At 44.6% G+C, this 25,653-nt stretch overlaps 1 protein-coding gene across 50 annotated transcripts in view; it reads left to right on the forward strand.

The window, feature by feature from the left end:
- Positions 1–25,653, forward strand: part of Znf438 (zinc finger protein 438) — a 173,805-nt gene that overhangs the window by 137,658 nt on the left and 10,494 nt on the right. For 46 of the 50 annotated variants that reach the window (XM_076572460.1, XM_076572472.1, XM_042277946.2 and 43 more), the window contains 2 exons: positions 12,043–13,864; positions 15,191–16,188. The exons of 2 other annotated variants lie outside the window; for them this stretch is intronic. In XM_076572460.1, coding sequence (XP_076428575.1) covers positions 12,043–13,864; positions 15,191–15,749 — 2,381 coding nt within the window. In that variant the 3' untranslated portion in view covers positions 15,750–16,188. Of the gene's footprint in view, positions 1–5,277; positions 5,331–12,042; positions 13,865–15,190; positions 16,189–25,653 lie in introns of those variants that run through there. 2 more of the 50 variants (XM_076572476.1, XM_076572477.1) reach the window with 2 other exon arrangements.

The following is a 25,653-nucleotide window of genomic DNA, read 5'->3' on the forward strand; positions in this document are numbered from 1 at the left end:
TGCCTTTATAACCCTAGGCTATGGGTTGCTGTTGCAACTAGAAGACAAATACCCCCTTACCAGTGACTCTGCTCCCTGGAATCATGATAGAGCCACTGAAAAAGTCTAACGTATGTAAGGGGAGAAACTTCAGAATTACTTAGTGAGTTCATTGTGTTTGGAACAAGGGGAATGATCTGGTACCACATAGATCTGGATTCAAATCCAGCTTTTTTCAGCTTTGTGGCCTTGCTGGAAATGTTCAGTTTCCACAACCATAGATTAGCTGTTAACTTAAAAATAGAGAGGAAGGCTGGAGAGATGGCTCAGAGGTTAAGAGCACTGGCTGTTCTTCCAGAGGTCCTGAGTTCAATTCCCAGCAACCACATGATGGCTCACAACCATCTGTAATGAAATCTGGTGCCCTCTTCCAGCCCGCAGGGATGCAGGCAGAACACTGTATGCATAATAAATAAATAAATAAATAAATAAATAAATAAATAAATAAATAAATAAATAAATAAATATTTTTTTAAAAAATAGAGAGGAAAGTGAAGTCAAGCTAAACTCTCAGTCTAACCCCTGACTTAAGTGCATTTTAGTACTTCATAATGAAATTTAAGGATTGGGGGAAGTGGAGGGAAGAGATGAGAGGAAATTCACAACCAGACACAAGAAATGTATACACTACCTACAGAACATGTTCTCATGAAGGAAGGAAGGCAGGGCTGTAGCTGCAGCCAAAGATAGCCTGGGTGCTCACTATTCTTGTGCTTTTTATATCTATATTGTCAGAAAAGGATTAAGAGAAAGCAAGACAAGATGATTGGGAACTCATAGTTCACCTGTTTAGTCAATAAATACTGTATTGTGCAAAGCCAGGTGGAATCTGGGGCCTGAGGTCTGGCAGTGGCTGAAACAACTCCTGCTTCATGGAATTTGTTGTAGTGGAAGAGACAGATGATGTATCAGTATATTGATAAAAGCCATGATGGCCAATTAAAGCAGGTAAGGAGGACGACCAGCAGTGGCTCTGGGCCAAGCAGCACCACTAGAGTGGTCAAGGCAGGCCTCCCGAGAGCTGGGAGCTCACTATGTGTTGATCACAGAGCACATGAAGGGGTGCAGAATGAGGTGAGCAGTCTTGCATCTCCTCATTCTATGGTGTTCATTTTACTGTGTTGAGACAGGTAAGTTGTCAATGAACCCCTTCCTCCCCATCCAGGAAGAGATGTTACTTGTGGAGCATAACAACAGAAGGGGAACTTAGAAGCCAAAAGAGCAGATGGTAAATGATTCCCCATATGATGTCCACTTCTTCCATAAAATCATTGTCAGACATTGGCAAGAGACAGCCTCCATGAGTGTAAAGGAGGCATGGGAAATGTGCCATGGAAGATGGGAGAATCCTCAGTGAGCCCCAGTGAAGACACAAAGTCCAGGGACAACAGACAGACAGTGGCAGAGATTGTGGTGAGCTTTGGAGACTACAGGTTTCAAGCTTCTAACATTGGCCACTATTCACGGAGGGTAGATTTCTCCAGCTCTGATCAGGTGTTATGAATGAAGAACACATGGTGGGCTACTTGGGGTAGCCATAAGGAGACAGAGATGGGGCTAACCTATGATATGCTAATAGTGTCAATGGGTACCCAGCCATAAAGCCATATATGGAACCAGAATGTCTACCTATGTACATATACACACAGACAAGCAAACCCAAAAGGCAAGGAGACTGCAGATAGACCTCATAATCATTCTATCTCCTGTAGAAACAAGAAGCTGTCATGTGTTCCCAACCAGTAGATGAGACATGTTCACTTCAGCCAAACTTAGTAGTTGTCATCAAAGGAGAACAAAGACACTGGTGGAGGAGAAGCCAGACAGAATTCAAAGAAAAAGGAATCCAAAATTCCCAGAGTTTTCAAATCTGTGTACTCTGTCTTCCCAGGGCATTCTGACATGTGCTAAACAAATGGGAACCATCTCTTAAAAGAGTTTAGTGCCCAGCATAAATGTCTGGGCATGGAATCTTCATCAGCCAATGAAACTGGTCATTTCTTTTAAAATCATGTTTTGTTTGCTTGCTTGCTTGCTTGCTTGCTTGCTTTAAAGATAGGGTTTTGTATAGCCTGAGCTAGCCTCAGTTCACCCACTATGTAGTGGAAGATGAGCTTGAACTCTTGATCCCTGGAGGCCCACTGCTGTCTTCTTACGGCCCCTAACCATGTGGGCCCCACCTGTACTCTTCTCCCAAGGGCCAGGATTATATCATCTTTTTCAATTTTGTATTTCCACAGTAGTTACAGTAGTTAAGAATCTGTGATGATGAATAAGATGACATTTGATGAGAAAAACCTTGTCTTTAGTGGGTTAAACATAGGTTAAGGTTTCAGTACCAGAAAGTGTATTTAGCAGGGATCCATGCAGAAGGTGGGTGTTTCTTACTGTTGGTCAAAGCATCATCATATAACTTACATGGTTAAGACCACAACCTTTTAACACTGGTACCACAAAGACACTATTTTTGTTCTGCAATTTCAAAAGCAAGTTTATACAGAAGGGTCATTTTGGGGGAGTATACAAGCTGCATTAAAAAAATAAGGGTTGGAGGTATGTGGCACCTGCCCACCATGCTCAGAGCCTGGACTCAACCACTAGTAAACACAAAGGAGAGAGGGAGGGAGAGTGGGGGGAGGAAAGGAGAAGGACTATGTTTTTTTGCATAGTCTTACAGATGCTTTATCTTTGCTTCTGATTTATCTGCAACTCATAGTGATTTATAACATTTTTGGTTGCACTTTTTCCCACACCTCAGCTTTTATGCCAACAGTTTATGATTTATAAGTACAAATGCACAATTTTGGGCAGCTGTGGATCTGTCACAGGAAAGGCAATCCCTTGTGACCACTTTACTCTTTTCTAATACTGCTTGTTAAGCCTTGCCTGTAGCTCTTCAGTCAAGGCACATGTTTCTTTAACATGGGTCCCTGCAACCCTAAGACTGTGCAGGCAATAAAGAAGACAGTGAAGCGCCAGCACAATGGACCAGCCCAGAGAGAACTGGGCCTGGAGTAGCCGCTGGTGGGAGTGATCAGGTTAGCTGTGTTAATAAACATCTACAGGCTCAGGGCTACAACTAGTCACATCGGCCTGCATAGATGGCCACACTATCTAGAACGTGCCCTACCTAGATCAGATTCTTTGAGAGTTGTTACAGGAAACAAAGTCACTCAGATTTGAAAACTCTGGGAATTTTGGATTCCTTTTTCTTTGAATTCTGTCTGGCTTCTCCTCCACCAGTGTCTCTGTTCTCCTTTGATGACAACTACTAAGTTTGGCTGAAGTGAACATGTCTCATCTACTGGTTGGGAACACATGACAGCTTCTTGTTTCTACAGGAGATAGAATGATTATGAGGTCTATCTGCAGTCTCCTTGCCTTTTGGGTTTGCTTGTCTGTGTGTATATGTACATAGGTAGACATTCTGGTTCCATATATGGCTTTATGGCTGGGTACCCATTGACACTATTAGCATATCATAGGTTAGCCCCATCTCTGTCTCCTTATGGCTACCCCAAGTAGCCCACCATGTGCTCTTCATTCATAACACCTGATCAGAGCTGGAGAAATCTACCCTCCGTGAACAGTGGCCAATGTTAGAAGCTTGAAACCTGTAGTCTCCAAAGCTCACCACAATCTCTGCCACTGTCTGTCTGTTGTCCCTGGACTTTGCGTCTTCACTGGGGATCACTGAAGTGTTGAGGTTCAGTTATCGGGGTCTCAATTTCATAAGTGACTCAATATTAGCAGTTTTAGAAACATTCAAAAGTTTCTAGTTCTCTTACATAGACTCTGTGGAAGGTTATTAGCACTTCGTCAAGTCACTACACTGTCCAGTCCTTTGTAGGTTTAAGGAAACATTTAGCTTGACTGTTGTGTGGCAGTAGAAAGCTTTGTGCATGCTATATATTATTCCTGCCCAAAACAAAAAGTTAAAAACAAAATGTGTTCCTTGTATGGTTTTTAGTGTTTCTTATCCGAAGTTCTTAAATAAAAAGTCCTCCCAGAAATAAGAACTAATACTAGAGTTTTAACTAACATGGAGAACCTTGAAACTTGTTGAAACTGAAAATTATTAAAAGACATTTTAACTAAAAAAGCCTTTTAAATTTTCATTTGGAACACAAGCTTTAGCTCCCCCAAAGAATAGTTACTTGAGTCTCATTATGTAAATATTTTCTTTTATGGCCATTAATATTTGAGGTAATTAACTTTTAAATTCTCCCACAAAGAACATTTGTTTCCTCTTACTTCATAGTCTTTGTGCTTATCTAACTTATTCAGTTTTAAAGACTACAATTCCCTTTTGATGCCCAACTTTTCTTTATGTACTCAAGCTTTCTTAAAGTCCTTTCTAATTTACTATTGTGTTTTCACAGGCACACATAATGCATATGTGTTGGCATGAGTGCCACTGCACACATGTGTTAGTCAGGACAGTTTTGTGGAGTTATTTTTTTCCCTCCACCATTCTGTGGGTTCCGTGGATTGAACTCAGGTCAGGTGTGTGCAGCAAGTGTCTCTGCCTTCCCTCTGGGCCATCTCTCCTGCTCCATTGAACTAATGTCTTAATTACTTACTAAGTAAAATGTTTCTCCTACCTCCTGGCCACAGTTTTCACTTCTGCCATCCTACAGAAATGTGGCGGCCAGTGAGCATCCTAAACCACACCAGGGACCTTCCTCCCTGGTGGCCTGGAAAAGGGCCTTAACTATGCCCTTGCAAGCCAATAGCTTTCTTCCCTACTGTGTATAAACAAAAGCAAGGTGCACTATCCCCACACACAGCTCCTTAAAATGCACACGTTAACTCCTATTGACACTGAATTGTTAATCCAATTAACACTTAATCAACTGACAAACTGAGAAGGGAGACCACTGGGAATAGAATCTGACAGGATGGATCAGATGTTGGGCAAAGCTAAGCTGCCACAGACACAAGGAGAGACAGGTTTGTTGGATTCTAACAAGCATCATTTTTCACTCCCTTTCTTCAGTTGCTTCTCATAAAAGAAATGCAGGTTTTAAAATTCAGAACTATTCCATAGCATGAGAATTTAAGTTGTGTCTTTTTTCTTCCTACTGAGAATAAATATTAGAAACTTCATGGTTACTTACAGGCAGGAGAAAGAATATCTGTTGAACAAATGAGTGGTGGGATATTTCCTGGGGGTATTTCTCTTATTTAACCATAACACCACCTTTGTAGTTATATATTGCTGTGCCCATTTTATAGGTGACAGTATTCATACACAGAGTGACTTGCTAAAACTCAAGAGCACTGCAGAGGTAGGTGACACCAAATCTAACAGAACCTGAGCCCCTCTGTTATTCTAAGAGAGCTGTGAAGGTGTTCATAGCTGCCCCTGGAGAAATGGGAAAGCATCCGAGGACAGAATTTAGGTGCCAACATTGTTATTTACTAGCTTGGAAATCTTCATTTGTAAACATGCTCATAACAATCATTTCTTACCCACCATACTTTGGGGATCAAATAAGGTAATGCATGTGTTTTATGTAGTACCTGGCACATAAAATATACTTACTGTTGGGATAATGTTTAAGAAACAGTATTAAAAAGAAACACAGCTGCTTATAAAATGAGAATTCTCTTTCTTGCTAAGGGAGGCAGGAAGTCAACATGTTTGGCCCATGCCAAGTGGCAAGGCCTGCTGGTTATAGGTGTTGTCATTAGAAAAGAGGGTATTAGCTGAAAGCTCAGTTCAGCAGGGTACGACAGGGCAGGGTAGGTGTGCTAGGAAGACTGGGCAAACCAGACTCAAGAGTTCCACCTGGAACTTGTGTGACTTCCAATTTCCTGAAATGTGGGTTCAAGTAATGATGACTCTAGCAGTCATAGTGGAAAAGTATAGGAACTTGAAATGTCTTTGACTTCCTGGGCCCTTCAAACAAAACTTAGGCAGTTGAGTACATTGCTAGGACGTTTATTATATTTTTTCAGCAAAATGAAGTTGTAATCATTTGTGTTTTGAGTCTTTTATCTTAGATCTCTTCCCAGTCTTAACATGCTTGTGTTAAGCAGAGAGCATCTTGAAAAACAGTTTGAACCCCAGCTGAAGTTTACGGTTTCAAAGCCAAATGAAAGAGGGAGAATCTAGATCTCAACAAATAAAATTGAAATGGGTTTTTTTTCAGTCTGATAAAATTAAAACCCAAACACTTTCTAAGATTTTGTCTCTTTGAGTTGATTTGACAGCACATTTGTTCTAAGCCTGAGTCCAAGGGGCTTGAGTCCAGAGCAGGGACATTTGTCTCTGCCTGCACCCTCCCAAGTTCTGCAGGTAAAATAATGGAACTTCTCCAAACCAAGAGCAGAGTGGAGGGGAACAGCTTGTTTAGCCTCCAGAAATGAGGACTCCCAGTTCTGTTCTGGAACCCAGGAAGGGAGTGTATTACAACCATCTAGAGAATCACCCCATGGGCTCGTCTCCTCAAGGTATGGCAAGTATTTTGAGATGGATTTGATGATGATGATGATAGACATTGACTCCCAGAGCTCTTGAGGCCTCTGGTTGATTACTCCCTACCACTAGCATGGGGACAGTGCCCAGCACATCCAGCCTCTTGCTGGTGGAGGAGGAAAAGAAAGACACATGTTGCTCATTCTCCACACAAATGTCTCCAGCCTTTTGGCTTATCATAATCCTATGCTAGTGAGTGGCAAACTCAGCTCCAAAAGTTAGCTTTCTTTCCTTTCACATAGTTTAATTTTACAGAAATTAGCTCTAATACTGAACCTCCTAAAAGTATCATTTCCTGGGATACAGACTTGACAAGCCATTTCAGCTTCAATTTGTCTTCTCTTTTTCCCTTAAAATTCTGGAATGGTACTCTAGTTTAGGATTTAATAGGGTGCAGGAGGATGAAGAGAAGGAAGATTGCTCCTTCAGAAGGCGTAGGTCAGGCCATGTCACACAGTCCATGGCTTGCTTTCTCCTTGGCCTCATTTTTCCTAATCTGTAAAAGGGGAGCAATGATACTTTCTTGGCACTAAATGAGGGTTCAATTAAAATACCTGCTATAGATTTCAGGCCATAAAGTACTCAGCACTTCCTCTTTCCTTTTATTCTGCAGTCTGATCAATTCTCACCAGCTGTAGATATCAGTTTTCAAGTGGTTACTTTAATATACTTAAAATACTAAAAACACCCCACACTTAAAATTCTAATATTAAGTATTCTCACTGAATAGTTGTGCAAAATTAATTTTACTGAGTGAGCCTTTCATGCTTTTAGTTAATAAAAGTCTAAGTTTAGTACCTGAAGGTCCTGTGAGTATTTTTAACTCTGTTATGGCTAATTTTGCATGATTTCCAGAAATTATATATGCCAGTGGAAATTTCTCCTTATTATTCAGCACACAGCTCTGTGAGCTCTGGGATTTGGGAGTGCGGGTGAGGGGCTTTAGACTGTGCCGTCTGCAGAAGGTCCCAGTGCAGAGCAGCAAGCTGTTTTTGTGGCTGTCTTGCCAAGAGAGACCAGCCACGGCCATGCTTTGCCAGCACTGTAGAGTTGAAACACGTGCGATGGCACTTCACTACTCTAAGGACTCCTGCTGCTCAAACAATAATTTCTGTAATTGTAGCTATTCTAACATAACTGACTTTTACTGCACATGTTTGGAGGAGCAATCTCAGGTCCAGGCCTGTCCTTGCAGGTGGATGAGCTCTCATACTTCTCCATGTATAGCTTCAAGAGACAGTGATGTGCTGCCTGTCAGGTCACTAAATTACATCTTTAGCCATCAATTCTTGTCACAGAAAATAAAGGGCGTGAGCTATTCTATGTGTCTGGATGCTGTCATTGATGCAAAAGCACAATAGCCCAAAGGGTCTCACTTTCAAATCCTGTCCCTGTACCTAAGTGGAGCCAGTAAGATGGTTCAGTGGGTAAAGGTACCTACCACCAAGCCTGACGACCTGAGTTCAGTCCCTAGGCCCCATGTCATGGAAGGAAAGAGCCACTCTTGCGAGTTGTCCTCAGACCTCCACACACTCACACGGTGTGCGCATGCCTGCATACTCGGTAGGCCGGGAAAGGTAAAGCATCTGATTCACTGAGCAGGTTACTTGTGAGCACCTCCCTAGAGCGAGACAGGGTAGCAAGTGAACTGGAAACTACTGTCTGACTCTCGGCTTCTTGTTCCCGCAGCTGTCTCTACCCCACAAAGGTCCCCTCTCTTCCCCTCTGTGTATTGGGGGATAGATTTCTGTATGCAATCCCAGACTTCATAGTCTAAGTGACAGGATATCGTCCCACAAAAACCTGTTGAAAGTATTCTGTATCAGTTTGTCATTTCCTCTGTAGCTACAGAATACTGTGTTTGAATTATCATTAGCTTCCTGTTGGGCATTTAAGTAGGTCCTGGGGTTTGGGGTTTTTTCTTCCTTCCAGTGTTGGGGTTGTGTACTTTTGCCTCACTTTTCCACTAACAGGCCAGTTTCCTTTCCTCTCTTTTGTGATTGTGGTCAGTGGAACACCATTGCACACTTATGGGGAACTCCCTCTTTGCACGCACTTCCTGATAGATGCGTGCCAGCATACCTAACTGCAATATTCTTGGCAAGGCTTGTTCTTCACCCCACAGATGTGAGTAGCTGCCATTAATGATCATGAGCCAGCTGATGCCCTTCTCATCCCCAACATCAGGCTCCACTGACTACCACTTGCCTACCCCCTAGGTCTGTCATTGCAGGCTGCCCACACTGCTCACCTGGCGATCAGAGTCTGCCCTTGCCGGAGCAGAGCTGGGGGACTCCAGGCCCAGCCTTTGTTCTCATCCACAGTTGGCCTCTGGGTAGTTAACTGCTCTTCTGACTGCTGTACAAAATACCTGGTGAAAGCAGGGCAGGCAGGAAGAAGGAGGTTGGTGTTGCCTCGGCCCTTGAGGGGTCCTGCATATAGGGAGGGAATGGTGGTGGGATGAGGGGACTGGGGTCACACTGCAGCCAGTCAGGAAGCAGGGCAAGATGAAGGCTGATGCCCAGCTGGCTTTCTTTGCCTTCAGCCTTTTTGTTTCTCCAGCCCCCAGCCCATTTGCTGTGGGTCTGCCCCTAAGCTAAACCTCTTCAGAAAGCCTCCAGACATACTCAGAAGCCTGTCTCCTAGACAACTCTGAAGTCATCACAGCCTCCTTTGCTCTGAAATCACTGCGTTTCCTGTGTGATCTTGTCCCCACAGGGTCGGTGACACACATGGACAGCAGTGGAGAGAGTTAATTAAGTGTGTCATAGTTCTATGGCAGTATAAAGTGTGTCCAGTTTCATATCTGAAAACCCAGAAGCTTGCTTTCTAATCCCTAGTCACAAAAGTAAGAACCCTTTTCCCAGCTTCAGTCTCTGGACACCTTCAGGAAACCTTGACACTGGCTGTTGGTGGCTTCTCTTTGGGTGGCCATCTTTGTGTCCTGCCTCTCAGGGCCAGCTTTTGTGGGTCTGTGTCTCTTCTGGTCCCTCTCTTCCCCTCACATTTGTTCCTCGGTGTGTATGTTTTTTTCTTATTTCTTTCTTTTTTCTTTTCTTTTCTTTTCTTTTCTTTTATTTTATTTTATTTTATTTTTGGTTTTTTGAGACAGGGTTTCTCTGTGTAGCTTTGCACCTGTCCTGGATCTCGCTCTGTAGACCAGGTTGGCCTTGAACTCACAGAGATCCGCCTGTCTCTCCCTCCCGAGTGCTGGGATTAAAGGCGTGCGCCACCATAGCCCAGTTCGTGTATGTTTCTTATAGTTTCTTCTTTTCTGCTCTGACTCCTTCAGTTTAACCCCAGTAGCATAATGTACTGTTCCCAGTGTCATTTCCTCTGCTGTCTAGGAAACTAGTCCGCCCACTCTTCCCAGCATCCTCTACCACAGCACTGTCCTCACTCTAAGGCAAGTAGCATGTGTTTCCTAACATCTTTTTTCTTTCTCTTTCTTTCTTTCTTTCTATTTATTTATTTATTTATTTATTTATTTATTTATTTATTTATTTATTTATTTATTTATTTATTTATTTTTGGAGACAGTTTTTCTGTGTAGCCCTGGTTGTCCTGGAATTCTCTCTGTAGAGCAGGCTGAACTCAAACTCAGAAATCTGCCTGCCTCAGCTTCCCAAGTGCTGGGATTAAAGGTGTGTGAGATCACACCCAACATCCTCTTTCTTAACCAAATATTAAAGTACTTTCTAAAGTAAGTTGTCATACTTTTCAAATTATTCCTACCATGTTGCTTATTACCATAGTGTTAACAGGCAACTTTCTGATCAAATTGTTGGTTCACTAACTGTGGGCAGTCAATAAGGGCTAATTTTAAAGCTTTTACTCTGTATTTCATTGGATTTTTAGCTCCCCACATTCCTGTCCCTGGTATCCGCACAAACAAATGTTTCTAAAATTCTTTACACAAAGCTCCAAAATCTAAATTAAAAATTAGTACCTCAGTCATTCAGAGGCAAAACCCTGGACTGAAATAACAGTTCAGAACTTTCATTGCCCTGCTGTGTTGCAAGTGCTAATGTACTTTGCTGCAGGTGTGGCAGTGGGTTTAATTATCGATGACCTGCAGATTCTGCTGGGTGTTGTGTAACATTTGGTGTGTGTGTTTCTGTCTTACTACTTTTCTAAAATGTGAAAGTATAAACTCCAACCCTCATGTGGCCCCATAACTTTCAGAAAGGGGATTATGGACTTGCAATACCCAGTTCCTAGACTAGTGCATGCAGCTAGTACATATGAGCATACATGAAGTTTGATTAATAGGAGGCACTTAAAAATAAGAAACTTCTCCACAGCCAGGCCTTGTGACCTTGAGGCCTTGGGGAATAAAATGGATGATTCAGTTCTTAGAATGGGGAGCCAAAATGTTTCCTTAATTGTTCTCTGAAGGTTGTAGTAATTGCTCTGTGGTCAGGCCAATAAATCTGGGATGAATGGAACGTTATTCCATCAGTTGAAATTGTTCCTGTTAGTATCCTGGAAGGTGCTTTCTGTGTGATTCTTTTTTTTTTTTTTCTCTTCAGCTCTGTACCTTTATCATCCTGTGTCTCTTTGGTTATGTTTCACATTTTTTAAAGTGTCACATCAGTTTTTTTTTTAATGCTGATGATTTAATTGCAAAAGCATACATGAACAGTTTGAAAAGTGTGAGAAGAAATTTCACAAGTCACACAGGGAACAGCACCAAAGCCACCTTCAGTCTGGAATTCGTCACTTTGCAAAGCAAACTGCATTGATAGCACCAATGGTGCAGCCTAAACCAGAGTGAAAAGGCAGGTGATGCAAAAAGCATTTGTTTCAGACTAAAGATGCAGTGGGTGATAAGAGATGAACTTATTATGTCTCACCTTCATAAAGCTTAGGTGTTCTGGGAAAGCAAGACATGTGTATAAAACAGAAATCACAGTAGAATGTTCCAGAGAAGATACTTTGCAGCTCTGGAGATCAGGAAGGAAAGTGGGATTGCTCTGGCTTGTGAAGATGGGTCAAAAGTGGATAAGACAGAGGCTAGATGAAGGACTTACAGAGCACAGGGACCAGAAGAGCAGAGTCCCAGCTCTCTGGAAGTTCTCTTTAATGGCTGCTATTCTAACAGGAGAATTATGTTGCAACAGTGGAGGAGAATTACAGTCCTTGGGAAAGCAGGGCAGGTGACCTTCAAACTTTGTCTTGAAGGACATAGACAGTTGCTTAGGAAGATGGGGAAGGGCCAAGGAATCTGCTCTACACAGAAAAATTAGACTTTTTAAAGTTATATGTATTGTGGGTGTGGATGTATACACATGAGTGCAGGTGCTTGAATGAGCCCGAAGAGGATTGGATCCCCTGCAGCTGGAGTTACAGCGGGTGTGAGCTACCTAACATGGGTGCAGGGAAATGAACTCAAGTCCTTTGCAAGATCAGTATATCCTCTTGACTGCTGAGCCAGGTCTCTAGCCCAGATCAGATATGAATTGAAGTTTCAGTACCAGGACAGTTACACTGTAGTAATCTGTGTATTGTCATTGCAGATGAATCAAACATCCCTTCTGGAACAGCACAGAGTGGGAAAAGTTTACAGAATAAGAGTCAGTTTAGGACCATTGCACCAAAAATTGTGCCTAAAGTCTTAACATCCAGAGTGCTACCGTGTCCTTCCTCACTTTCTGACCAAGGGAGTCTGGCTCTAACCTCCAAGCCTCTGGGCATGCCCACCCAGAACTATGCTCTGATGCAGGTGGCTGGCCAGGAGGGGACGTTTTCTCTTTTTGCTTTGCCAAATGTTGCCTCAGCTCAGCCAGTTCAGAAGCCCAGAATGTCCCTGCATGAAAACCTTAAACTGCCTATTCCTCGATATCAACCACTAAGTAACAAAGGGTTAAGACAGAAACAGGACCTGAGCTCTCCCAAGAGTAGCTGGAATGAACCTCCTAGCCCAGCCCAGACATGCCAGATGTCCCCTTCTCCACGAGCCTGTTCTGAACTTCCTCACAAGACCAACCTGTTGAAGCAAATGTCTGCTTTGAACCCTTCTCCCACCGTCAGAACAGCTGCACTGACCAGTAGTAGTGACCACAGAGATTCAAATCCTCTAGTGACCAACAGCTGTGGAGACCTGAAGCTTCCTGCCATCCCAGCATGCACTGCAGAGGATTCCTCTTCCCCACAGAACCTCCCAGCAATCATGCAGAAGCCAGACTCTGCCAGGAAGGAGGTGCCCACTAAGCCTGCTGGTACTGCCAGGAAGGAGGTGCCCACTAAGCCTGCTGGTGCTGGTGACGAGCTCAGAGAAGAGGTGGCCCCTGCACACACCGTCTTCGGCAGTGTGGTTCATTTGGTCTCTTCAGTACCGAAGGGTAAAATGCCCATCCTGCCCTTCTCAAGAGAGAAATCCACAGATGCTGATGATGCTGAAGTATCTTCATTTGGATACAGGGCAAACTGTGATGAGAAACTGTCCATAACAGAAAGGTTTGATGCAGCCACCACAATGCCCAGCAAGATGAGTGCTCTGCATGGGTCAAAGCAGAGTGCTTGTGAAAGTACCGTCTGTCCTGTCACCAAACTAGACCTCAGCCACAAAGGAAAACCCAGCAGTGGGGCAGCAAAGAGAAGAGGGAGAAAATGGAAAGTGCCAGATGAGATTTTATCTCTGCAGGGCAAAAGGAGGAAGTTCATTATCGGTATGTGTGGAGATGGCGTAGAGAGGGGGAGAAACAGTTCCCAAGAACCCAGAGACCAGAAGCCCAAGGCTGCTTCGAGAAAGTATCGCAGCATCATGCCCAAGCCTATCATCGTCATGTCTGCTTTGGCACCTCTGGCGTCTCCTGCAGCCGCACTGCAGTCCCAGGCTCCCAGCAGCCTAGGTCAGGATGTTCTGCTGAACAGTGCACTGCCTCCAAAGTGTCTTGGCTCCAAGCAAAGTGACAGCCCTACCCCTAAGCCCAGCTCTGTGCTCAGAAATGGATTCTCTGGCATTAAGAAGCCCTGGCACATGTGTCCCGTCTGTAACCACCACTTCCAGTTCAAACATCACCTTCTAGACCACATGAATACACACACCAACAGACGGCCTTACAGTTGTGGGATCTGTCGCAAGGCCTATGTCCGTCCCGGCAGCCTGAGCGCGCACATGAAACTTCACCATGGTGAGAGTCGCCCCAAGAAACTCATGTGCTGTGAGTTTTGTGCAAAAGTGTTCGGTCATGTCCGAGTTTATTTTGGCCATCTGAAGGAGGTGCACAGGGTTGTGATCAGCACAGAGCCCTCCTCCAGTGACCTGCAGCCAGGAGACACGCCAAAGAACAAAGACAGAGATACCTATGTGCAAGGAGCTGATGGCCCACTGGAGAGGTGAGTGCTCCCAGAAGGGAAGCCTGGCAAGAAAGCCTGTTGTGATTTGAGAAGATTAGGATTCCAGAACGTAGTCAGGAGTGGTGGTACACACCTACAATCCTAGCACTTGACAGATAGAGACAGTGAGACCAGGAATTCAAGGTCAGCCTGGGCTGTGTGAGACCCTGGCCCAAAATAACAACAACAAAAGATGTCATAAGGTAAAATAAGCCACCTCGTCCCACCCACTCAGTTCTTTGAAGAATGACCACATTTCTTGTTGGTCTGCTCAGTCACAATGTTGACTTACTCAAACTTATGTAAGTCAAGGCATGAATGCCAGTTTGGGTATGCTGGAGACACCTGAGTGACAGATTATTTTTGCATCTAAAAATTAAAATAGTGGATTACCATATATACTTTTTAGTAGTCTTTATAAAGTGGTTTCCCCAAAATTATTGTTCACAGAATTCTTATCTAAACAGCTTTATCTACCCCACAATACCATGTGAAGCCACCCCCTTCACCAGACCCCAGGGTACTCCAGCTAACCCTGTCTGTGCCCTTTGTTACCTGTCAGGCCAGATTAGGTTTTCCCTGTGTCCTTCTGTTTGGTAAGCACTGCTCCTTGACATTATTCAACAACAACAAGCTCCATAATCTGGGTGCTGACAAGGCCAGCACTTGAGCAGCAGTGACCCTGGAAGTGCCTGTAGTGTGGTCTACGCCCACAACTGAGGTGCCTGAGGGATGAGAAGGAAATGCTGCCCAACACCTTATGTTCTCTGCTCCTTGTTTTTTATTGTCCCAGTTCCTCTAAGTATTTTGTATTCGGTCATAATGGATAACAACAAGATGCCTGCCCTAGCTTTTTCTTGTCTTTCGCCTTTCCCCATCTCCAGTAGTTCATTCCATCTCCCACTAACATGCTTTCCGCTCATGTGCCATGGAGCCTCCCTTCACGCTTGCTTTCATGTACTCAGATCATCTTGAAGTAAGATGTTAGAACTGCCAAAGTGGGGGTGGCATGACGATGTAAGACGGTCATCTCCAGCAGTGCCACAGTGTGCTGTGGCAGCTCCTGTCATATGACCTCATCTTCATGTTGACTACACCTGTGGTAACCAGGGAGGTGCTTCACTAGGGGGAGATGCAGGACTCTTGTCCCTGGTGGCCTCAGAGATGTCTGGCCCTAGGAGTGGCAGCTTGCTATGGCCTCTGCTCAGGCTTTGCAGAAATCTCCATAGCAGGGTGCCTTATACCCCTGGAGGCCAAGACCTGATGTCAAGAGATGCACCTGCATTTTCCTGGGAAGTCTTACCTCTACTGTTTCCCCCTTTCCAGGGAAACCAAGTCAAGTTTGGAAGAAGATTTCCTTCTAAACCAGACAGATGAAGTCAAGTTGCAAATTAGATGTGCCCGTTGTCAGATCACTGCTCAGTCTTTTGCTGAAATAAAGTTCCATTTGCTTCATGTTCACGGCGAAGAGATCCAAGGCCGACTTCAGGAGGCAGTCTTACCAGGCGGCAGAGCTGGGGCTCCCCACCAGAAGCCTCACACTGAGAGAAGGAAGCAGGCTAAGCCTTGTGCCTCTGTGGAGGACTCCCCAGCATTTCCGAAAGTAAAAAGGCAGCCACCCCCTCATCAGAAGAGAGAGGAAGTGCTGGCAGAAAGTGAAGGTGGCCCATGGGGAATGAACAGCCCACAGCACCCCACCAGGCTTCTCTGGCCCCATTCAGGCTTTAACTGCCTGCTCTGTGCCCGGAGGCTGGGGAGGAAGGAGGACCTGCTTCTTCACTGGGCACACCAGCACAACTGTGAGGACCCCACCAGACTCTGGGCTATCCTGGGTGTATTCTCTAACCAGGGAGCTCCTGAGTTCCCCAGTGAGGTAAAGCAGTGACACTGAGGCCACGCAGCTGAAGAGATGTGACACCACCTTTCTGTCATGCTCTGTTTCTGTTAGTATTTCATGGTAAGGATTCAGTACTCCAGGGCTAACACCAGGGCACAGAGGTAATTTTTTGTGCATAGTTTTATTTTCTTAAGAAATAAAATATGGGGCTGGGCAGTGGTGGTGCACGCCTTTAATCCCAGCACTCGGGAGGCAGAACCAGGCAGATCTCTATGAGTTTGAGGCCAGCCTGGTCCACAGAGCGAGATCCAGATCCAGGACAGGTGCCATAACTACACAGAGAAACTCTGTCTTGAAAAAAAAAGAAAACAAACAAAGAAAATATGTGCCCTGGATGAACTTTTCTAACATATATAGTCTCACTTTAAAATTCCATGCATTCTCTAATATCATAGACTTTATTTCATAATAAATACAAATATTAAAATTGGGAAATTGAAATGTAGAGAAGATTGTTCTCGATTGCAAATTTTTGAGTGTGTGAGTGAGTGTGGGTGTGTTTGAGTATGTGGTGGTGTGTAAGTGTATGTGTATGTGTCCTCTTATTTTGATACTGTTTGACTATATTTATCAACAGTTAATTCTACAACTGTGGAATGTAGTCCAACTGAAGTATATGGTTACATGATAAATGTTCATGTTATTAGTCTCTGGTTTATTTGAATATGCTCTAGAACAGTCTTTTTAATGTTTTCTCTACCATAATTTAAATCTGTGTTTTCAAGACACATTTTTTGTAATTTTGCTGTTTTCTTAAATGTGCAGTTCTTTGAAGAGTAGCCAGCAAGTATTCTAGTGTTCCATCTCAAAATAATAAAAAAAAAAAAAAATGGATACTTCAGCGAATAAAAAAATGTACTTGCATGCTAGAAAGTTATTTTCGGGAAGTCTTTGTGGCAGAAAATTTACAACCTGGAAAGTGAACTATATGGTGCAGTCCAGATGTGGCGGTGCCTCCTGCTTTCTCTCCTGCCCAGGAACTTCAGAGAGTTGTCGCTAGCTGATCAATTTTAGATGCAACTGTGCCTTTAAAGCCCAGAATCTCTTTGAAAGTCAAACATAAGTGATAGCCTCTTAAATTCCTACGAAATTATCTCGAATCACAAAAGTTGCCATTTGAAGTTTCTGGCCATCCTGTCTGCAAGTTATTTTTTTGGGAAGTGGGGTCTAAGCACTCAGCACCCTAAACCCGCTGCCTTCCCTGAGAGCTCTGTGCATGTGGCCAGTCCTGTTTTGTTTGCCAGGCCCGGGCTTGAGCGAGTTACCAGGAAGGAAGAAGAGAATGTTGATGCCTAAGCTACTGGGTCTTACATCACCTTTTTTAATGTCTAGCTGTTATAGGTACTTTGTGGTTGCAGCAGTGTGGGAAGGAGACCTTTTTGGTAACAGTTTTGCAAATCTGAGAAAGAACGTTGGTTTGGATCCTCCAGAGCATCTTTCTGTGGTCTATCCATTGATCACCCTCAACTCAGCTTCAGAGAGATCGCCGCAACAAGTGCTTGATGCCCTTAGACCCCTTCCATTAATGATGAAATAGTCTGCATGTACCACTAATGAATTTGCTAGTTCTTAGCAACATTTATTTTAAAGGTATAAAACCTGTAATCTACCAAGAATACCATTTGAAATCAGCCGGGCAGTGGTGGCGCACATCTTTAATCCCAGCACACGGGAAGCAGAGGCAGGCAGATCTCTGTGAGTTCGAGGCCAGCCTGGGCTACAGAGTGAGTTCCAGGAAAGGTGCCAAAGCTACACAGAGAAACTTTGTCTTGAAGAGAAAAAAAAAAAAAATATATATATATATATATATATATATATATATATGTATGTATATATATATATGTATGTATATATATACATATATATATATATTTTTTTAATCAAACTCCGAAATGATTCATAGACCATCCAGTCCTCCAGTACAGAGCAGGGTTTCAGAAAACTGGCCAAGAGCAAAATGGCCATTCTGGTGGATGTGTACCTGGCAGGCAGAGCAAAGTTTGATGGCACTTTGTTTGTGGGGACCCCCCACTCAGCCACAAGCCCTTGGTGTAATAAGAGATAGACTGGAACTAGGTGGCAAGCTGGAGTGGAGAAGAGAACAGAAGTGAACAGAAGGTATGCTTGGCTCCAGATTTCCTTCTAGAATGTGTTTCAGGGTGGTGGCTGAAGTTCCTGACCGAAGTTAGAAGCATGCCATCAGAACACTGATTCGTGGCATAGAGGGTCTGGTAGACGAGTGGAACCACCGAGCATCTACAAGAAAACTCTTGGGCCTGGAGACATAGCTCGAGGATAGAGTGCAGGCTCCTGGGTTCGAGTCCAATTGATTGCCTTTGAAGAATGAAAACATGAAGGACCTATATAGAAGGACTCCTTCAGATGCCACCCTGGAGAAGTAGACCTGTGCAGCAGGGCAAACTGTCCTGGTGCTGGCCAAGACAAGAGATGTCTGGCCCTTTAAATCAGTGCTTCTAGAGGACAAGAAAAGAGGGCCCTTGTTGGGGGAGGGAGTCACTGAGCTAGTAGGTTTGGGAGAGCCGCCCTTGAATCTTGGCACAGTTCCAGCCAGTCCTCCCCAGAGCCCATACGGGGGGAATAAAGTACTCTGCCACTTACTTCCTGTGGCCTGGAGAGAAGTCTCTTTCTGGGGCTCCAGCCTCTCTCTAAATAACAGTGACAATCTCACCTCAAGAAGTGGCTAGGAAGAGTTCTTGAAGCATATAGCAGCAGGTGGATGGTATTTCTTATGCTTTGGCTCAGGTTTGAAGGAGGTTCATCGTAGCATATAAAAGTCACTAGAAATGGCCCGGACAGCCTTTAGGTATAGATTGAAAGATCAGAAACTACGGAGAAACAGAGGAATCCACATCTCTGTATAAAAAGCACATTTATGGAGGCTGGAATTCCAGATCTGCACCTTTCTCCTGCAACTGCCCCTCTGCTCTCCCTGGTGAAGCTGTGTCATATGCACACACCATCCAGAAGCTGGTTTAAGGCCCCTAGTCTCTTGAGGACAGAGATAGCCCTTTGTCAGACTGAGCCCTACTATACAGGCAACGACACACAGATCGTTACTAGGGGACAACAACAACAAAGTACATCACCTAAATGCAAAATTGCTGCTTTGCCCTCTCTCTCCCTCCCCCTCTCCCTCTCCCTCCCCCTCCCCCTCCCCGTCCCCCTCCCCGTCCCCCTCTCCCTCCCCCTCCCCCTCTCCCTCCCCCTCTCCCTCTCCCTCCTTCCTCCTCCCTCCCTCCCTCTCTCTCTCTTTCAATAAAGCACCAAGCTCATAGCTAGGATGGCATTGCAGCAAATTGGGTCTTCAACTCAGCACTTTCATTTTGCTTAATGTCTTTTCTTCTCAGAAAATTGTCCCAAAGCCAGATTCCCTCCCCCCTTTTCTTTTGACCCTAAATTATTTCTGAAAGTTACAATGTTTCTGATTTGTACTGTTTTATTGCTTGTCATTTGTATTCATGTCCCTTTCGTGGTGCTCACTGGCTCTCTGGATCTCATCCTGGTTTAGCCCACCCTCCTCTGCTGAACTGTTCCTCATATGGAAGGTTGTCTCTTCATCTGCACACCATAAATAATTGAGCCTGGGCACGTTCCATGGCCTTCTCGGGCTGCAGACTCCTCCTCTCCCAGCTGCGCGGCTCCAGTTTTCTGTGGGCTAGTGACATGATGGTTGGCCATAAATGTTGTGCTTCGTTTATTTATTAGGGTTCTCCTATCTGGACAGGCCTGCCCCGTTCAGGCTGCTGATATGCTTTGTTAGGTGCATGTTTTATAGTCTTCCCTTTTTACTGAGCTCCTGAGAATAAGCCCTGGTCAGGATTCACTGGGTTTAGCAGCATGGAATTTCAGCTTCAAGTCCCGCTGGACGCAGCAGCTGATCGAGGCTTCCATGCTGCATGAACCGTTTCTGGGAGTGTTACTTTAGGGGGAGAAGTCTGTTGTATCTCATGCTTGCCCTTGACTGTGGCGGCTTCATCATGAAACCACAACGCCTCTTTCTCAGATGTATTGTGAAGTCAGGTTCAGGGTGCAGACACCGTTTGGGGAGCACATCACAGTGGCCACGCTCTGACTTGTGGAAATGCCTTGGTGTATTTGTTTAACCTTAGGAAACACTGTGGGGAAAACCAAAGGTAACAGCTAAAAGTGATATCAGAACCCCTTCCTTGTTCTAGGTTTCATGTGAAGTTAAGCAGGTTCCATCCTCAGAATGCCCCCATTGCTATTAGCTTAGTAGTCAACAATTCGCTTCCAGCGGGTTGATAATAGTTGCCTTTTTCAGTATGCTCCAAATACCAGTTGCCAGTTATTAGCATTATAATAGGTCGTATTTTTGAGAAACCAAATACCTATTCAATATTCAAAAAAGTTAACTGCTTTTTTCATTGAACATGAATTGAGTCCACACCAAAGGGCTGGCAAGAACAACTGGGTGGTCTGCAAGCCTCCACAGAGGCAGGGCAGTGAAAGTAGTCTAATCCACTGCCACCCAAGTGTCAATGCCAGTTTCGCACAGAGATGCCCCAAACAGGTGCTCCCAGCCACCCTGAGGCTCTGCCTGTGGGGTAACATGTAATGATAGATGTCTCCACTCCCACCATGTCCTCAATGAAACACATTCATTTCATTGGTCATGACATTCATGGAGCCAATCTTGTGACAGTGACTATACTCAAGAAATTACTCTAATGCCCATGAAATCTGTCTTTCATAGGTGTTTTTTTCAAGCTGAGGCCATAACACATGCAAGGCAGATATTCTACCCTGACCCACAAATAGTCCAGTCCAAGCAGTGTTTGAAGAAAAAAGAGCAGGGCAACAATCTAATGTCATGATGTGACCAAGGAACTTGTTGACAGTAATAGGTACAATCGGAACCGGAGGGCAGAGTAAACCTAGCCCCAGTGTCTAGACAGCAAAATGGCATGAATATTTTGATCTACCATCAGTAGAAAGAAATTATACAGCATCAAAATTCAAAAGGCACAGATCTTTTGACCCAGGGATCCATGAGAACACAAATAGGTAAACAATATGTCCCTGAATTTTTGTTTGTAAATGAAAGATTGGGTATAACTCATCAGAATGGGCTAAAAATATAATGGAATACTGTGGGCATTAGGGTTCTCTAGAGGAACAGAACTTATAGAATGAATATATATATATATATATATATATATATATATATATGGAAAGGGAGAGAGATTGATTAAAATGGCTTACAGCAGAGTTTCTCAACCTAAACCCTTTCATAGGTGTTGCATATCAGATAGCCTGCATCTCAGATATTTATATTATGATTCATAACAGTATCAAAGTTATAGTTATGAAGTAGCAATGAAATAATTTTATGGTTGTGAGTTACCAAACATGAAGAACTATAGGGTCACAGCATTAGGAAGATTGAGAACCACTGGCTTATAGGCAGTGGTTCATCCAGCTAGTCCAACAATGGCCGTCCACCAACCAAAGGTCCAAAAATCCAGTAAGTTCAGTCCATGAGGCTGGATGTCTCAGCTGGTCCTCTGTATTTGCCAGAATCCCAAAGTAGGCTCTAATTTCAGTGAAGGAATGGGCTTTCTAGCAAGAGTGACAGCAAGCTGGCAAAGAAAGCAAGCCTCCTTCTTCCATGGCCTTTATGTAGGCTGCCAGCAGAAGAGGTGGCCCAGATGGAAGGTGGATGGATCTTCTACCTCAAAAGATCTGGACTGAAGGTGTATCTTCTCGCCTCAAAGATCCAGATTAAAAGTGGATCCTCCCACTTAAATGACTTAATTAAGAGAAAAAAAAATCCCTCATAGGTGTGCACAGCCATTTGTGTTTTAGTTAATTCCAGATGTAGTCAAATTGACAACCAGGAATATCCATCACACTATGCTTTGGTGTAAAAAATTGAAGTAGCGTGTCATGGTGTTAAAATATGTGTTATGGAAAAGAAGCAATGCATAAAGTGTTCCTGTCCTCTTTTATAACTATTTTAATTTCTGAAAATTTCATACTTGCATAAAATGTGTTTTATCAGTCACTCTTGATCCTCCCCTAACTTCTCTGGATTTTGCTCCACTCTCTCCCAACCTCGTGTCCTCTCTCCTTTTCTATAGCCCACCAAGTCCAGTCTTTGCTGCCCACATACACATGACTGTGTGGTCCTTCACTAGAGCATGGTCAGCGTAGCAGCAGTCAAACCCGGAAAGAAGATTCTCTCTTTCCCATGTGAGCCATCAGCTGTCTGTAGCTGCTCATGGACCTTGGTGAGCCAGGCTGGATTGGTGACTGGCTTGATCATGTACAGGCCACACAGCTGCTGTGAGTTTATGAGTGCACTGGTTCTGTCATGTCCAAATGACACTGTTGTGGTCCATTCTTCCCCAGCTTCTGGCTTTTCCAATCTGCCTGCCCCTTCTTCCAACATGGTTCCTGGGCCTTGTAGGGAGGGGTACGCTGTAGATGTCCAGTTTGTGGCTGAGCACTCCACACTCACTTCATGTCTGTATTTTGACTGGTTGTGAATTTCTGGGCTAACTGTCATCCACTGCACAAAGAACCTTTTCTGATGAGGTCTGAGAGCTGCACTTATCTGTGAAGTTAGAGGGCAGTTTGATGCTAAGTTCATTTAATAAAATAATAGTAGTAGGCTCACCCCTGGGGCCTGGGAGCTCCCCAAACCTGGGTTCTTGGCCAGATTTACAGCACCAAGCATGTGTTTCCTGCTACAGAACAGGCCTTAAATTCCATCAAAACACATCTGGTTCTCTTGTGACATTCATGTACTATTGCATCCATGGGCTTGTCTTGCCATGCATGTCATTATTGTCACTCAGAATGTTCACAGGTTCATAGGACTATCAATGACCTTTCTTCCCAAACAGCCTGCCTAGATAGCACCTACTCTGAAAGCTAGCCAGTGGGAAGCTTCCTCATCACTACCAGCTTGATTTTTCCATGTCCTGTGGCCAGAATGTGTTTGCATTTTTAACTGGCTGGGAGGTGACGGGGTAGAACATCTTCTTTTACTCTGTTGGAATGTTTTTGTTACTTTTGTTTTTCAGTTTTTTAAAATAAATGGAGCTTTATGTGCTGGGAAGATAGCTTAGTGGGCAAAGTCCTTGCTATGAAAGTGTTTGGGTTGACCTGAGTTTGGGTCCCCAACACTCTCAAAAAATGAACATAGTGGCATTGTCTATAACCCCAGCACTAAAGAAGTAGAGACGATAGATAGATCCTTAGGGCTCACTGACCAGCTAGTCTGCCCTTATTGGTGAGCTCCAAGTTCAGTGAGAATCCCTTTCTCAAATAATAAGTGGGGCATGCTTGCAGAAGGACACCCAATGTTAACCTCTAGCCACTGCCTGTACATGTCCCACAGAGAACAACCCACAAGAAAGGCAGATTTTCAACCCAGCACACACACAGACAAATTTTTGCTCCATAAAATAATACACACTGCTGACACTTTCTGTTTTGTTTCATTGCTTTAAAAGGCTGAATTGCTCTAGAAGGCTGAATTGCCCTAGAAGGCTGAATTGCTCTAGATGGTTGAATTACTCTAGATGGCTGAATTGCTCTAGAAGGCTGAATTGCTCTAGAAGACTGAATTGCTCTAGATGTCTGAATTGCTCTAGATGGCTGAATTGCCCTAGAAGACTGAATTGCTCTAGATGGCTGAATTGTTCTAGGTGGATGTTATAACCCACTTGTGAGCAGCTACAATCTGAATAGATGGCTATAGACTTGGCTTTCTGACCTCTTCCTGGGCAACATGGCCTATCTTGGCTCTCCTTCTGTTGGCCTGATGAGTGACTTTTGTCTCCCTACAAACTTGAACGTTAGGCAGAGCAGGACTGGGGATGCCTGTGGCTAGTAGACCTTTGATACCACTTCCTCATAATACCCTGGTAGCCCTGTTTTGCCCTGTGGTACACCTGTGAAGCCACCACTTGGGTTCCAAGAGACAGTGTGGTGTGTGTGCTTAGCCCTACACTGTTAACAGTTGCCAACTCCAGGGAGGGTTGGAAATCATCGCTCATCCTAACTCCAAATGACATGGCAGAAACCAAGTCCAAAGAAGACAGGGATTCTGGCAGTTGGGTCCCCAGCCCATCCTTTCTTACTTTACAAAGAAGTCATTCCCACTCCACCACCACCCCCACCTCCCCAAGTTCTAAGCAGATGGCTCTGCTTCCGTCTTCCCAGCCTTGCCTTCAGGCTGAGTGTCCTGCTGCCAGGCCTGCAGGGTCACTAAGGTCGAACAGACTCTTTGAAGGAGAGGTCTCTTGCATCTCAAAGTGATCTCCATCTTCCTGTTTCTTCCCAAGAGGAGGTTCTGAAGTTAGACAAAGTCTCTGTGGTGACTAAATGCTGCTGTCTCTGCCTGTGTGGTGCTGGGAGCCCGTGACAGGAAGCCTCCTTTTTGCTTAGCTGTTGCTTGGCCCCAGTCATTCCAGTATAAACATCTGGTTAGTCCACATGTTCCTGTAGGTACTCCTCAGCAGCCCCTCTTTCAGGGTTAGCATGATTTGGGCTTAAAGAAAACAGCTATGGTTTCCCTTCTCATGGCAGCTTATATCCCCAGTTGCCAAGAAACTATGGAGTGACCAACCCCCAGTTCTGCTAAGACCTTACTCCATTATGAGCAAACAGCTCTTGGGCCTTATCACTCATGTGAAGCACCCCTCCCCACAGTGTGCCCCTGTGGGGACACTCCTCAAAGAACCAGGCTGACACAGAGCAAGCAGTATGGCCAGGGCAAGCCTGCACTTTAGCTCAGATTGGAGAAGGAAGTTGGGTTCTTGAAACGAGAATAAAGGGCATGAGGGAGAAGAAAATTAGCAGGTGCTAACTCCAGTTGGGTGTTTCGCCTAGCTTTCCGTCTGTGTGCTGAAATACTACCTCAACACATCGTGTAGTGAGAAGTAATAGCGAATATGGCAGGGGAGATAACTCAGTAAGTGCTTGCTGCACAGTCCTGTTGGTCAGTCCCCATCACCCACATAAGGCTGAGCACAGCAGCATGCGTCTGGAAATCTCAGCACTGAGGAAGCAGAGACCAGAGACCCTGTGACTAGCTCACCTAACCAAATCAGCAAGCAGGTTCAGCGAGAGACCCTGCCTCAAAAAAAAAATAAGGTAGAGCTCGATTGAGGAAGAAATTGGATAACAACCTCTGGCCTCTGAATGCATGCACCCACAAACAAAAAGAATAATAGTTCTAACAGTAAGGGCCTTGTGGGGCGCAAGCTTATGTAAGTGGGTAGGACTTTTCTGAGCCCTGTAGATTCACTGGGGACTTGACTCAGTGAAGTTTCAGTTGAGCCCTTGACATTAAGAGCTCTGCAGTCTAGATGACATCCAGTCATCATCTGGCACCTGCCAGTTTCTTAAGGACCATCTCCAGTTGGTGCCAGCACAAACCCACAGGAAGCCCCTAAGTCATCCCCCATGTCTGCTCAGATTAATTGACATCCTCGGGAGAATGTCTTAAAAAACAGAAGACAAAATAAGACAGAAAAGATAGATAGTAACTGAACAGAGCACTGAGTCTGTAGTGTACAATGTAGTCACCCCTCCTCACACCACACAGCCCATCTTACCTCCCCTTTAGGCCAGGTCATCAGGAGTTTGAGTGAAGATGGTAGGCACTGTCCACACTAAGGCTGCCCTTCAACAACTTCCTTTCCTGCCTGCCGCCTGCCCCCTGCCCATCCCTCTCTGCATCCTCCTCTGGAGAGAGAACCCCACTCATGAAAGATGAAGCATTCCCAAGGAGAGCCAGCCCCACCAAAGCCCTGCCACTCACCCCAGCCATCTGAGACTGAGCCCTCTGCTCCAACAGTGACATAGCATTCAAGTAGCCCCAAGCTTGGAGGTGGCT

The sequence above is a fragment of the Peromyscus maniculatus genome, chromosome 5, assembly GCF_049852395.1.
Source record: "Peromyscus maniculatus bairdii isolate BWxNUB_F1_BW_parent chromosome 5, HU_Pman_BW_mat_3.1, whole genome shotgun sequence".
NCBI lineage: Eukaryota > Metazoa > Chordata > Mammalia > Rodentia > Cricetidae > Peromyscus > Peromyscus maniculatus.